Source organism: Geospiza fortis, unplaced genomic scaffold (genome assembly GCF_000277835.1).
Source record: "Geospiza fortis unplaced genomic scaffold, GeoFor_1.0 scaffold23, whole genome shotgun sequence".
Lineage (NCBI taxonomy): Eukaryota > Metazoa > Chordata > Aves > Passeriformes > Thraupidae > Geospiza > Geospiza fortis.
The window spans coordinates 8,614,518-8,628,103 of NW_005054303.1; the positions used below are offsets into that span (position 1 = coordinate 8,614,518).

Genomic DNA, 13,586 nt, shown 5'->3' on the forward strand with positions numbered 1-13,586 from the left:
CGCTGCACCCGCTGCCACCTGGAAGGCCTCGGTGGAAGCTCAGGGGCAGCCTCTCTCGTGTGTCCCTCCGGTCATTCAGGGAGCTTTGCTAGCCAGCATTCCAACGCTCTGTGACCGCAGGAGAGCTTAATGCCATTTTTATATGGTGGCTCCTAAAACTGCACACAGGAGGTGAGGGCGCAGCAGCTCAGTGCAGAGCAGGACAATCCCCTCCCTCAACACTTTTTCTTCAGAGGAAAATCATCAGAGATGTTTAAATTCATCGAGATCAATTGCTAACTTACATCCATGTCAATCAGTTCAGAAACCTGTACCTCTGGTTTCTTCTAAATTCACTGCTGTTTTTCATTAAGGTTTGATTTCAGACTATGAAAATCCTGAGGTTGGGCGGTTTGCATGTGCGTCTTCAGAGATGAGTCACCAGTGCTCTGGCTGGCAGGGGCTGTCAGCAGCCACGTTCTGCTGCTGCTGCAGAATTCAATTCTTTAGCAATTGAAAGTTACAGATACTCAGCACCTTGCAGGTCTCTCCATGATACCTTAGGGAATTTGATCTCTGAGATGCATATAAAAATAGAAATGTTGAATTTTTTAATTAGCACCACAACAGAATGTCATGTTCTTCCAAGAAACAATCTCCAATTTAGTATTATGTGGACTACTTTTGAGGACAAAGCCATTTCACATATAAATACCAGAGGAGTCATTCAATAATTAAACAATGAAATATGTAATAACTATAATAAATTGAGGATATATAATTTTGGCATAAAAGTTCTTTACAAAAGTGTAGAAATATATAAAAATAAAACATAACGTACAAAGATATCTATGGCAGTTTCAAGATAAAAAGTACTGTATTTATATTGACTGGTTAATATTAATTCAATGCAGAAATGTCAATGTCAATAACAATTTCAACATGTCACAGAAATACAACACCACAGATTAAATGGAATGATGCTATGAAACACTCTACAAACTCATACTCAAATTGGTTCATGATCTGTCTGTTGAATCACATAAAAATATGAAGGAGTTGTTTAGATAAACATTGCCAGATTTGTATAATTCGTATTTTTTAAATACTTGTTAGAACGCACAAGGTACTACTATCAACAAGTTATTCATAATAGAAGTGGCAGCAGCAGCAGTGGAATTTGCCCCAGCATGTCTGGGGGAGTTCCCAGCTGTGGAGAGGAAGGACTGTGCTCTCCAGACTGCCAACCTTCCACAGCATCTGTGAGCCTACCCATAGCTTCTGCAGATTCCTGCACAGTAAAAGTGGGATCAATAACTAAAGGGAAGGGTTAGCTTAGTCAGAAACAAAATACAAGTTCCACAAACGTTTGGAGATGGCATAAAAGCAGTCCCTGACTCCACTTGGAAATGTATACATTTTCTGTATATTTCAGTGCATTCTAGGTCTGACTGCAAAACAAGTAAAATTTGCTAATTGTAAGCTATCAAGCATTAGAACTGTACATTTTAAGAATTTCAGGGCAGTGCAGGATCTTGACTAATGCAGCAGCAATACTGTTGGTCTGTTATCAGGCATTTTTTTTGCCATCTAATTCTCCTGGAATGTGTGATGTACCTGAAGTCACATGCTAGAGTACGAGGAAAATGTTTACTCATTTTTTATATTTTCCACTGGTTAACCACAAACAGTAACAGCAAAGCGCATGTATGAGAACTGGAACATGTACCTCCTCAAGAAGCAAAAATTTCAACATTAAGAACAGTATATTGTTCTCCTCTGCAATGCTTTAAAAAAATTTTGCTCAGAAGATAAAACTGGTTTTATTTCATATGAGAGAGAGAATCGGTCCAAAAAAAAACCCCAACTTTTAAGATCCCAATTTTAGTCCAAGTAAATTACTTCATTTATTTCACATATCCTTAGCAAAGCAGTATTTTCATCAGTGAAACTGGTGGGCAAAGTTTATTGTAGGAGGCAAACAGAAATGTGAATTATTGCTCCCATAGCATCCTCAAGGAGTTAATGGCCCATGCAGGATATGCAAGATGATGTCAGCACATAAAAACTTGTGTCCTGCAGCTGGCATTGGGAACTTCTTATTTGTTCCAGCAGCTACCAGCTAGCTGCCACTTTCCTGGTCTCTGCCACTGGTGCAGGCCTTCTGAATGTCAGATGAATCTGTTATTCCTTTGAGTTTTCTTTTCTTTGGCCCTTCCTCTGATTCTTTTAGCGTTTCTAACTTTATGTTGTCAGTATTGTGATCGGTGGATGAATTTAGTTGGATGAGTTCCCTCTCCATCTTCTCAGGCTCCTATAACAGTCTTTTCTGACGTTTTCACTGACCAGAACGTAGATGATTGGATCAGCAATGCTGTTTGCAGTGCTGAAACACAGAAACACTGTAAAAATTGAATATATCTTATTTTCAAATGGACATGGGCAGTCTTGATGAAACATAAAGTATATGGCTCTTACTATGAGAACCACGTGATATGGAGCAAAGCAAATCAAGAAAATAGCAATAATGGCAATAGCCACAAGCTTCACTTTGGCTTTCTCACGACAAGTCAAGCTGTTGCTTCTTTCTGTAGCTTGGAAAATTTTGTAGTTTGTAAAAATCAGGATTGTGAGGGGTATGACAAATCCAAACAGGAATCTAGCACAGCTGAAACAAGCCAATGATAAGTCAAGGGGCACTGTCTCAAAGCAGGTTTTCACCTCTGTACAGTTTTGCTTATCTTCCATAACAAATACTGGCGTGTGGATTCCTGCAACCACAAAAAAGAGAATGCAGACTATTATGGTGGCCATTTTCTGTTGTCTTCTCCCCCTTGATTCCAGAGAATACACCAGTGCCACGTAACGATCCACAGAGATGCAGCACAAAAGCAGAATGCTGAAGTAGATATTGCAGAAAAAGATGAATCCTGTTATCCTGCAAGCCATGTCACTCATGGTCCACTTGTGCCCATTTTTCACATAGATTATCCAGACAGGCAAGGTGCTTAAATACATCAGGTCACACAATGATAAACTGAAAATGTAGATGGCAACTACTGTATTCCTTTGGATTTGTACAAATGTAAGCAGAGAAGTTAAGCAATTTGCTGGAAGGCCTATAGCAAAAACAATGCTGTAAACAGCAACCAGAAGTGTCTGACTCTCTTGATAAGGAATTTCTGGGCAAGTGGAGTTACAAGTTTCATTTAGACAGTGTTCCATTATTCTTTCTCCAGCTGATATTTCCTAAAAATCAGAAGACAAGGTGGAAAGTTAGCATTGTGTCACTTAAAAGTATGTCAGTAAAGGTTATGGTCCCATAGGTGCCAACTTGACATGTTTGTGGAGCAGGTGGAATGGAGGATGTTTGAAATGTTCCTCTTCAGACATGAACTGAGAAAAAGAGGGTCACATCCCTCCACCTCTGAGAGTTGTACTGGATTCTGGTAGCTATGTGGAAGCTCTCTCAAGGGGGATCTGAAGTTTTGTCCCTGGACATAAAATCATCCATGTCCTTTTTGTCAGTTCCCATTCTAAAATCATACTGTAAATGCTAAAACTGCCATCATTCCTCATGCCAAGTGTAACCAGTGCCCAAATTCTCATATGGAGGTCAGCCTACAGAAATAAGGCAGATGAATATGAAGTTGTGGACCAGCTTAGACATATTTGAAAAAAAAGCTGGGTTCAGTATTGTCCCATCTTCAGAATGACTGAAGAAAAGAATCTTCACTGTTGTGTGGAGAAGATGGCACAGTACTCAGACTGGTGACAGGACCTGAGGGAATAGCCTGAAGTGGTGTCAGGGAGGTTTAGGTTGGATATTGGAGGAAGGTTCTTAACTCAGAGGGTGCTTGAGCTGGCGTTAACTTATGAGCACAGTGGATGCAATAAGGGAGGGCTGGTGGTGATGCATTTTTTGCTGCCTCTAAGCATCTGCCACCTTTGGTGAAGGAGGAGGGGTCTCTTCTGGGCCACCTACCAATCTGCTGTGTAGAGGGGATTAAAAAGGTGCTTGATTTCAGGGTCAGCTTGATTTCAGTGGTTCTCTGCCCAAGCCTTGTCTGTGAACTGACATACAGAGCTTGCCCTCAACTCAAAACATGCCTGGTGGTGTGAGAATGCTGTACACCTGCACACCACAGAGCTGCTGTAACCCTGCACACCACAAAGCTGCTGTACACTGAACACCACAGAGCTGCTGTACACCTCTACACCACAGAGGGTCTTGGAGACCTCCCTTTCTATGGTAAAGCACAACAGGTGAATACAGCTCATAGTCAGGGAGATGGTGACATCCAGGGCAGGGACATGGCACAAGTCACACACCACCTCAGTTACTCATCAGCTTGTCTACCCACACACTTCAATAGAAACACCTTCAGGAGTGGTTGAGGGTGCTCTCTCCTTCCCTCCTCCTGGCTTTGCACACTTGTCCTCATCCTGTGCTTGTCTGAATACTCTCCTTTCTGTAGGGCTTCCCCCAGAGCAGTCAGTGATGGTGCAGGGCAGCAAACAGTGGAAGAGTTGTGTGGGCACATGGCTGCCAATGCTTGTTTGTTTGTTTGTATTGCCTCCTCCTCTCCCACTTTTGCTCCAAGTCTCCTTTCCATGCTCAGCACCCATGAGGGAGCCTCAGGTAGGAGATGCCTGTGACTTTCTAAGCTACCTGCCTGGAGCAGGCATTTTTCCTTGGTGTTTGGCATATGGACTAAGCCAAAGGGCTGGGGCTGAGCCGAAGAGGCATGTAAATGGCTGTCAGCACCAAGCACAACGCCTCAGCTGACAAAGTGCAGCCATGGGCATGGACCTACCATTCAAAAGAAAATCAGGTGCTGAAGGACTGTCCTGAAACTTTGGAGCTTTGGAGGAGGAGTGCTCTAAGTCGGAGCCCAGTATAAGGAAGGAGGAGAGGAGGCCACCCATTTGCTCCATTCCTCTCCTTCTCAAGGCTCTCAGCCCTGTCCAGGGAAGAGTCTTCTTCCACTGGCTACTGCATCCACCCCCAGTTCAGAGCTTCACTCCTTCCACTCAGTTCTCCAGGCCTGCAGAGAGTTTTCTCCACAAAGCAGCACTCAGCAGACAATTTATGACATTTCTCCTGGTGACATTTTCTCTTGTGTTGACACACCCTTAAGGGGAAGGAAGTAACACCACAATCATCCACCCTGTGACTAAAGTCAACTTCTCTGTGCCTCTACAGCCCTCTGTTGAAAGCATATTCCTATCTTCTCAGACCTTTAGAGTTTAATAGTTTGACGCTTGGCTCAGCCCAGACGATTCCCAGTTTTGTCTTCCTCTGGGATGTCGAGGCTAACCTGCATCTCAAATATTAATTCAAATGAAAACCAGTAATAATTACACCAGTGAAAAAAACTAGACACCATTTTCTATTAATATTTGTGATGATCAGCTTTGGTTTGAACACCAGAACTCAAGAGATTTCTCACACACCCAGTAATTTTCAAGCATTTATAAAGGGTAAAACATAGTGATGATGACAAGGATGAGCAATATCTAAGAACCCATTTGTGAGACACAAACTGTTCCAATGAGTTATCTTTGCTGCCCTGACTCCTTCAGTTGAGCAAGCCTCTCCACAGTAGCTGTTTTCACCTTTTTTGGCCTATCCTGATCTGCAAGGTCTCACCAATCATAGGTGTTACAGCAGCTGTGTTTTGCATCAGCAGCTCAATATATTTTTGTCAGCACTCTGAGGCTTCTTGCTCGGTGAGAGTCACTGCACGAGACATACCGCAGTTATCACGTGCACCTTTCTCACCTTCAAGATGTGCAAAACATCTCATCTTCCAGAACAGAGAGATCACGAAGCACCTGAGCAAAAATCACTGGAAGATGGGGTAATCTGCTAAGATTTGCTGCATGCCTGCTCTGTATTTACACTCTTGTAATATTCTTATGTTGTCTTCATGCTGTGAAACAACTAGATAATTACGTTCCATGCTCCTAAAATGCAGTGGCTCCTGCTGCTCATTTGGGTCAGTTGCATTAATCTTTTCTCAAGAAAAGTCTTTTCAGTAACACTGAAGTGAAAAAAAAAAAGGGAAATGAAAACAAGCGGGAAAGCAAAAGGCTTTACTTTGTCTTCTTTTTTTTTTTTTTTGTTATTTGTGTATGAACTACTCATGTGAAACTGTTTAAGTTTCCAAAGGAGAAGTTGGAGTGATAAAAATAGCCACTATTAGAAAAAGTAAAAAAAGAAAATTTCAGTTATGGTTACAAGGTAGAGAAGGATAAGTCAAAAAAAAGCACAATAGTTGGACAGAGACTGAGAGACTGGTTGGAAGTCTTCGGAGTAACTCACCTGAGATACACAGGGACAGAAGAAAAAGAAAGGACACAGTGAAATCCATAACATGAGTACAATTACATGAGCAAAGCACATTAATTAATATATATTTTATTTTCTAATATTTTTCTGATCATCCATCTCTTCCAGGCATTATTGTTTGAGCTGAAAGTTTTGAGGCATTTATGTGGATATTAGGAACAAAGTGAAATAACCTCTGTGATGGTTAAAATGAAAACAAACTTTCCCTTCGCGCTTTCCTTCCTGTCCCCAGTATCTGTAGAGGAAAACAACCTGAGTGTCTCAAAGCATAAATCAGTCTTCAGTGAAAGAGGACCTGAGTTTCTCCTGAGGGACTCTGTGTGCTTTCCTTGGTAGAATGTGGTGCTGGAAGGGTTTGACACGAGGGTGCCAGCAGGACGTCAATTGGACACTCAAATCTATATTGAAACACATCAGTTCCCAGATGTGACATTTCTGCCGCCTACTTGTGCTTGTCACCAGCAGTGTCACTCCTCCAATGTCTGAACCTGGGCTTCTCCTCACGCAGAACTTACAATAATTGCCTGAAAATTATCAACTGATAAACTTTTGTGTCTCCTAACTTGAAACTAAGAAATTGCTGTGCTATTTGCTCTGCTGTTCTTGAAAGAAGGAAAAATGTTTATGGTGTCTTTGAATAGAAACAGATCATGGCGCATATGCCCAGCAAGTCAGTGAAATTTTTTTCCATTATTAATAAACAAATTATGAATTAAGTCACTCCTATAAGCAAATCTCAGCATAAAAAGGAGAACAGCCATGACTGCACTTGGTTACCTATCAGAGCAATCATTTTTACTGACACACACAACACAGCAGGATTTGAAGCTGTATAGTTTGAAATTTGAACATAAACCCATTTTCAAGCAACTTGGTTTAAAATTTGAACATAATATATGAATATATAATCTTGGCACAATAGAGTTTCAAAACTCTGTTTAGAAAAAAAAAAAGTCTTTTAGGGCTATCCTGGGAATCCAGCCTGAGCACAACTCTATCCTAAAATATCTTTCTTCCACTGGTGGAGCAGGTAACCCCTCTCTTGCCTAGTGCTGGTTAAAACAAGTTTCAGCATTTGTAGCTGAAAGCAGCAAGACCCTGGGATTAGTTATACAGCCTTTATATTTAATTCTGTATTGCAGATATGGGATGCAATGCAGATATAAGCAGTCTTACAAAGATATTAAAATGAAGATAATAATAAAAAATATAAAAATAAAGAAGATATATGGTAGAAGAGAGACGTTATTAATCAATTGCCTTTCAGGAGGGGAGGAGCTCAGCAGTGTTTCCTGAAGAGGGAAAGATACTTCATTTACCCTAAGATAACACTGTTCATAGATGTGAACTCTCAATTACTATAGATTTTTAAATGCAGGTTTTTACATAAATCTATACATCCACTTCCCCCTTTCCACAATCTAGAAATCCCACAATAGTATTAAATGTGCTAATTTGCTAAAATGAGCAGCTGTGGTATTAGTAAGGGGAACTGTCATAATTCAGGTTTGACAAAGGCCCAGGTTTAAAAAGTGATCTTTCCTTAATCTGGGTGTCTTAGTGCCTTGCTACCTGGAGAGGGACTGCACAGGAGAGAAGAATGTCTGGTGGGTGAAGGAGAAATGTTGACAAAACATCCTTGTACTGGGTTTAAGACCACTTTATTCAATGTATATAAAAGCAGGTAAAACTCTTAAACACTGTAGGTAGGGGAAGTTCACAGGTGAAAAATAGGCCCCAGAATTCACCTCTACCAGGGGACGTTGGTCTCATGATTCAAAGGCTATGAGTCAGGATTTCGTGACTTCAGACCTAGCAAAGTTTCTCAGTCCTCCCTGAGAGCATCAGAGTGCAGCTATTGCAGGGCAGATTTACTCCCTGGTACCCACCAGCTTGTGTGGAAAAGATCCCAGAGCCAGAGGAATGGCTCCATGGCCAGGAGAAGCAACAGGAAGCCCAGAAAAGCTGTCATAAATCTGGGGTTAACTGTAAAGCCTGTCAAGTCAAAAGGCTGAGGTAGGTGTCAGTGTTGAAGCAGCGGCAGTGAAAGTGAGCAACTGAGAGCAGCTCTGCTTCACACTTCACCATACCTGAAACCACCAAGCACTCAATGACTAAAAAGCTATTGCAGCTTAATTGGTCACCTTGACATTGGGGGCTAATTGTATATAGCTTCTGTTAAAGAAGGGGCCCATTTGGAAACCCACCTGACCAAACTTTCCTACTGGCTTGTGCTGGAGCTACGAAGTTTTAGAAGAAGAGGATGAGAGTGGTGATTCCCGTTCCTCTCTCCTGCATTAGAGTGCTCGAAGATGCTGAAGCACAGCCAAGTACCAGCAGATGTGGTACTAAGGGTATAGAAGTGAATGCATACTACTCTGGATTACTAAAAGAATAGGCTGGGATGTTGGAGAACAGTCTGGGATATCAGGGAACAGGATGTTTTAACAAGGTGAGGAGGTCTGGCTATGCTGACACACTGTTAGAGATGAATGTGTTTTATTGCCAGGTTTGAGGAAAATTTGACTTCAAGACCTATGTCCAAACCCACCAGTGTAACCCTTAAAAAGAGGTGCTTTGTTATCCTTTAGATTTTAGGATTTCCCCAGCAGCTACTTATGGATTTCATCCTACTTATTCTTGACCTGCAGGCCTTCAAACAGGAGACTCCTGCCCAACCTTTGGCACCTGCAGTTAGAGACACACTAAGAGCCATAGAAAGGCCCAGTCCAGAGCCATGTCCACCCCAACCTAGTGACTCAAAATCATCTCTGGGGTAGCAACTGAACATATTCATAACCAAACACATCTGATCAAACTCCCAAATCCACAAGTGTCCCCTCTTCCTGCACTGACACCTTCACTGCCATCATTACAGTCACAGGGATCACAGGCTCTTTCTGCCCCCCCAAAATCCATTTGTCTCTTTCATCCCTGTTAAATCCCTCAGTCAGAGCATGGCTTAACTGTGCTGCAAAGAGTGAGCACAGATAGGATGTCTTCTCTTTCCAGGAGTAGGAAAATCTGAAGATAATGTTGAGCTTTGACCTTGTGGCAGTAGATTATCTCTCCCTGATAGGAGTCTTGGCCCTGCCCTCGTGGGTCTCTATGGAAGCTGCTGTGGTGGCATCATCAGTACTAAAGATGGTGCTGGGGAAAAACAGAGCAAAGAGTTGCCCAAAATAATTTAATGATCTGTTAGACCTGGGCTCACAGACATAATGGCTGCTACTGACTAGTCTAGGTAGTTTCATCTTAGAGTTGTTTTACTTTTGTCTAAAGTGGATGTCTCTGAGCAAGTAGGATTTGTAAAGCCTTGCAAAAACCCTGGTGCCTTTTTAACTTGAAACAGTCCTATTTTTAACAGTGCCTACAAGTAGTATTTAACAGTGCTCTGAACTTAGACACAAATATTTCCTCCTTCTCCATTTACCGTGAAATACAATTTCTTTGTTCCTTTTTGTCCTCTGATTTGCTCTCAACTAATTGGAGAACTTCCATTTTCCTTTTTGACATCTCGGTCGCCTCCTGTAGCTACCTTACCATACCAACAGCAGGGCTTTCCCCTTAAGACTTTAGTGATACCAAAAAAGCCTGTGACGCTCAAAGATTCCTCTTTGAATGTACACACACCTCTGACATCTCTGTGAGCAAACTCACTTCTGCTAATCTGTGGTGTTTTGTCTGAGTCGTTATCTCGGATCTCTTCTGGCTCTTTATACACCTACCACAATGAGCATCTTTGTTTGTTGGCACACTTAGGGTCTATCCTGGAAGTTGTTAATGTAAAAATCCCAGTTAGGAGACATTTCCCAAAGCATCCTGACACTTGACAGCAGAGTTATTTGTATGATCGTGGCGAGGCTGTAAGATCAGTGTCTCCCAAGAGGCTTGGGAAATGCTGAACCTGAAAGAGCCATCTGCACTTTCAGGCAGAAATTTGTGCAGAGGGGGTGCCCAGTTCAAACCTTAAATATTCTTTAAATTTCTTTAAATATAGTGTTCTGTGTAGAGAACTTTGGAAAACTTCTCAGAAGAAAATCAGTCTTGCCCATTGTGTACTAGTGAGCAGAATAAGTGTGTGAGGTTTTTTTTTGGGTGGGGGGGTGAGGTTTGTGGGTTTTTTGCTTTCTTTTCTTTTGTTTTTGTTTTTGTTTTTTTTTGTTTTGTTTTGTTTTTGTTTGTTTCATGGCAGGACCCCTGTTCCCCACAACGAAGTTGCTGGAAGTTAAAGAGCTGCTGGTTTAGAGGCAGCAGCAGATCTAAATGGGATTATGAGAAGGACAGGTTTAAAATAAACCCAGATGCTCTTTGGTCTTTGGAAAAGTAGTCAACTCTGAAAATATTTGACAAAAAAAATGTTAATTTAAACTCCAGTTAGCCTCCACATCCCTGAGTGCCAGATATCAGCAGTGCTGTGTGAATAAAAGGTGGAGAAAAAGAAGGAATGTAGTGTATCCAATTAGTCTTTATAGACCAGCAGGTAAACTTGACAATTAAATGCCTACCATGCTTTTCCAGCAGAGTAAGGATGAGAGGAAAGGCTGGATGAGAATTCTCCTGAAAAGAAACCCAGCATTCATATTTCTATTATAATTCTGTATTCATGGCTCATGCACTGCAGTAATAGCTAAAGCTCACCTCCCAGCAACCTCTATTCTGCCAAAGTCCTCCAGTCCTAGGAATCATCTATCCCTGACTGGAACTAAAGTTGATTTCTAAGAGAAATATGTTTTTTATAGGAAAGGGAATTCATAAGGAAAACAGGTAGGAGGGGCTGCATCAACTGCAATTAATTAATACAGACCCAGCAAATACATCAGTCACAAGGAGATTTAGACTGTGGTGAGACATCAACACAATCTGCATTTCTTGAGCACAGATACACAGCATGGAGAAGCAGTGACCAGAACAGAACAAAGGAAAACGCTGCCAAATAGAAGCAATGCCTTGACTCAGAGATGGAACACTTACCTTTTTTTTTTCCCTTTTATTCCCCTGGTTTTCACAGAGGAGATGATGAAGTGCTCCAGCTTGTGCCGTGCTCAGAGGCTGCTCTGCCAGAGCTGCAGGAAGTAGCTGAGGATACCACGTGGAGTCCTGAGTGCTGTGAGCTAAAAGAGGTTCTGTGGGCACAGCTTCATCAGAGTCCCCAAAAGTGTGTCACTTTTAGCTGGTGTGCACAGAAGGCAGAGGCTGCCCAGTGCCAGCAGAGCACCTAGGAGGAGAAGCAGCCTTAAAAATTGTTTACTGTCGAATTCTGTCACTTCTACGGAATTGTACAAGTGTGGGAGGTTGCTTTGGTGATTGCCAGGCTCTTGTTTGGGCTCCTGTTCTGGATGTGCACCTAACTCACTGCAAACATGCCCCAGAGAGACAAGGGACTGATGAACTGCCCCAAGTCCTGTGGCTCCTTGGGGCAGAGCACCTGTGGCAGGTGCTGATTCCTACAGTGGAGGAAATTCCCACTCTGGGAATGAGCTCACCTGAATATGGGTGAATTGGCTGGGTATTGAAAAATGGGAAACAGTATTAGAGCCCAATAAATGGTGTGGTGATAGGAGGGAAAGTCTATTCTAGTGCCAGCTGGGATAGAAAAGGCTGAGAATGCTAAAGAAGATTTGATGGTGGTTTAAACACCTTCTAGAAGTAGAATTGAGTTGCAGGATTTCCTTAATAGCAAAGAGCATTGGTAAGAAGGAGCATATGATCTTTACCAAGTGCCCTAGCTCAGGCTTTATGTGAGGGAGGAAGAAGACCCCAATATTATAGGGCCAGTTTGGGAGACCTGTTGCGTGTGGTTTTGCAGATGCTGTGTGTGACTCAGTCAAAGTTAGTTATGACTTTCAGGCAACTTCTCCATCATCTCCTACCAGTTCCACTTTCAGTGAGGTGCTCACAGGACCCCATGATGGTCTGTCAGCGCTTGCAGACTGCTGAGGGCTAAGGTGGAGAGGAAGGAGCTGTAGGGTGTCAACCTAAGGTAAGCAGAGAACTGAATTTACTTTCGGTATCTGTATTGAAAGTGAAACATTTATTCTGAAAATTAAAGAAATGCTTGGTATGTACTTTCATTCTGGTGTAAAAAAGTTACTTTGGTTCTGTTGTGGAGAAGGTTTCTGGAGATGCATCTTTCTGTAAAGAGCAATTTATTCTCAGGAACCAGATGGAATTGGGGAAAAAAGAGGCTGAAGCTGGTTTCCATCTGTGGAGGAGAACAGGTGAAATTTCTGTCTGTACCAGCTCAGCTTGACTGGACATACTGCTGGAACCTGTCTGTGCACTGCCTCAAATGTGTGATTTCATGTTGTTCTTTCTCTCTGTGTAGAAATCAAACCCAAAGGAAAACACAATGAAGGAATAAAGTTTCTGAGATGACTACAGCTGATTTGTCTCTGTGTCTGTCTTTCATTCAGACATGTGGGATAGAAAAGAGCAGAGTGCTCTCAGACCTGAAAAACTGGATATTTCACAGAGGCCAGGGGCTCTTCTGTGGTATTTGTGATGTACCAGCTCACAGGTCCCATTTGGCTGCAATCAGCTGTGGAGTCAAATACCTGCCTGATTGTTTTCTCCCTGATGTTGGGTTTAGGATAGTCAGAGACACATTTGCATTTTCCAACTGGATCTAATGATGAAACTTTGAAAATTGCATGGTCCTCCATAGGGATGTGAAAGATGAGTCTTCTCTGTGCCCTTGAATCTTCCAGTCAGACTTGAAAAATATTATTATTTATCTTCATGCTTCTCTCAGTAGTACAGCCCCAGCTGACATCACCCACAACCATTCTCATGCAAGATGAAGACTGATGCAAGAGTTCTCATGCAAGACTGATGTTGGAAGATGCTTTCAAAAACTTTTGATAAGATCTTCTGTGACTGGAGATGAACACTGAGGTAGACCTTCTGTGAGTGGCAAGACCAAAACAAATGTGTCAAGTGAGTTTACTCTGGTTTTGGTAGAGATAATACAAGCAGTGCATCAATATAAATTTTGGTCTGAGCTGCATTGTACTGATATCTCACCTAGTCAGTAAAAAAAGATCAGATGAAGAACCATTTAAAGCAGAGTGCAGAAAATCTCTGGCCAAATCCAACTGAAGTAAATGGAAATGTTTCTTTTAACCTCAGTGAGTTCAGATTGGGCATTTTGAGAATATTTCTTTCTGCAGTTTAATTTCTGGGTGCTATTTAGCTGGTTGCCTTTAGGTTGCATGTTGAAGCAAGGTAAGCTACATAAGTGATGTCTTCT

At 42.0% G+C, this 13,586-nt stretch overlaps 1 protein-coding gene across 1 annotated transcript; it reads right to left on the bottom strand.

Moving 5' to 3' along the window:
- Positions 1–2,101: 2,101 nt before the first annotated feature.
- Positions 2,102–3,204, bottom strand: GPR132 (G protein-coupled receptor 132). The gene is given in 2 exon segments (XM_031066338.1): positions 2,102–2,262; positions 2,265–3,204. Coding segments are annotated over 2 exon segments (1,101 nt in total).
- Positions 3,205–13,586: the final 10,382 nt, after the last annotated feature.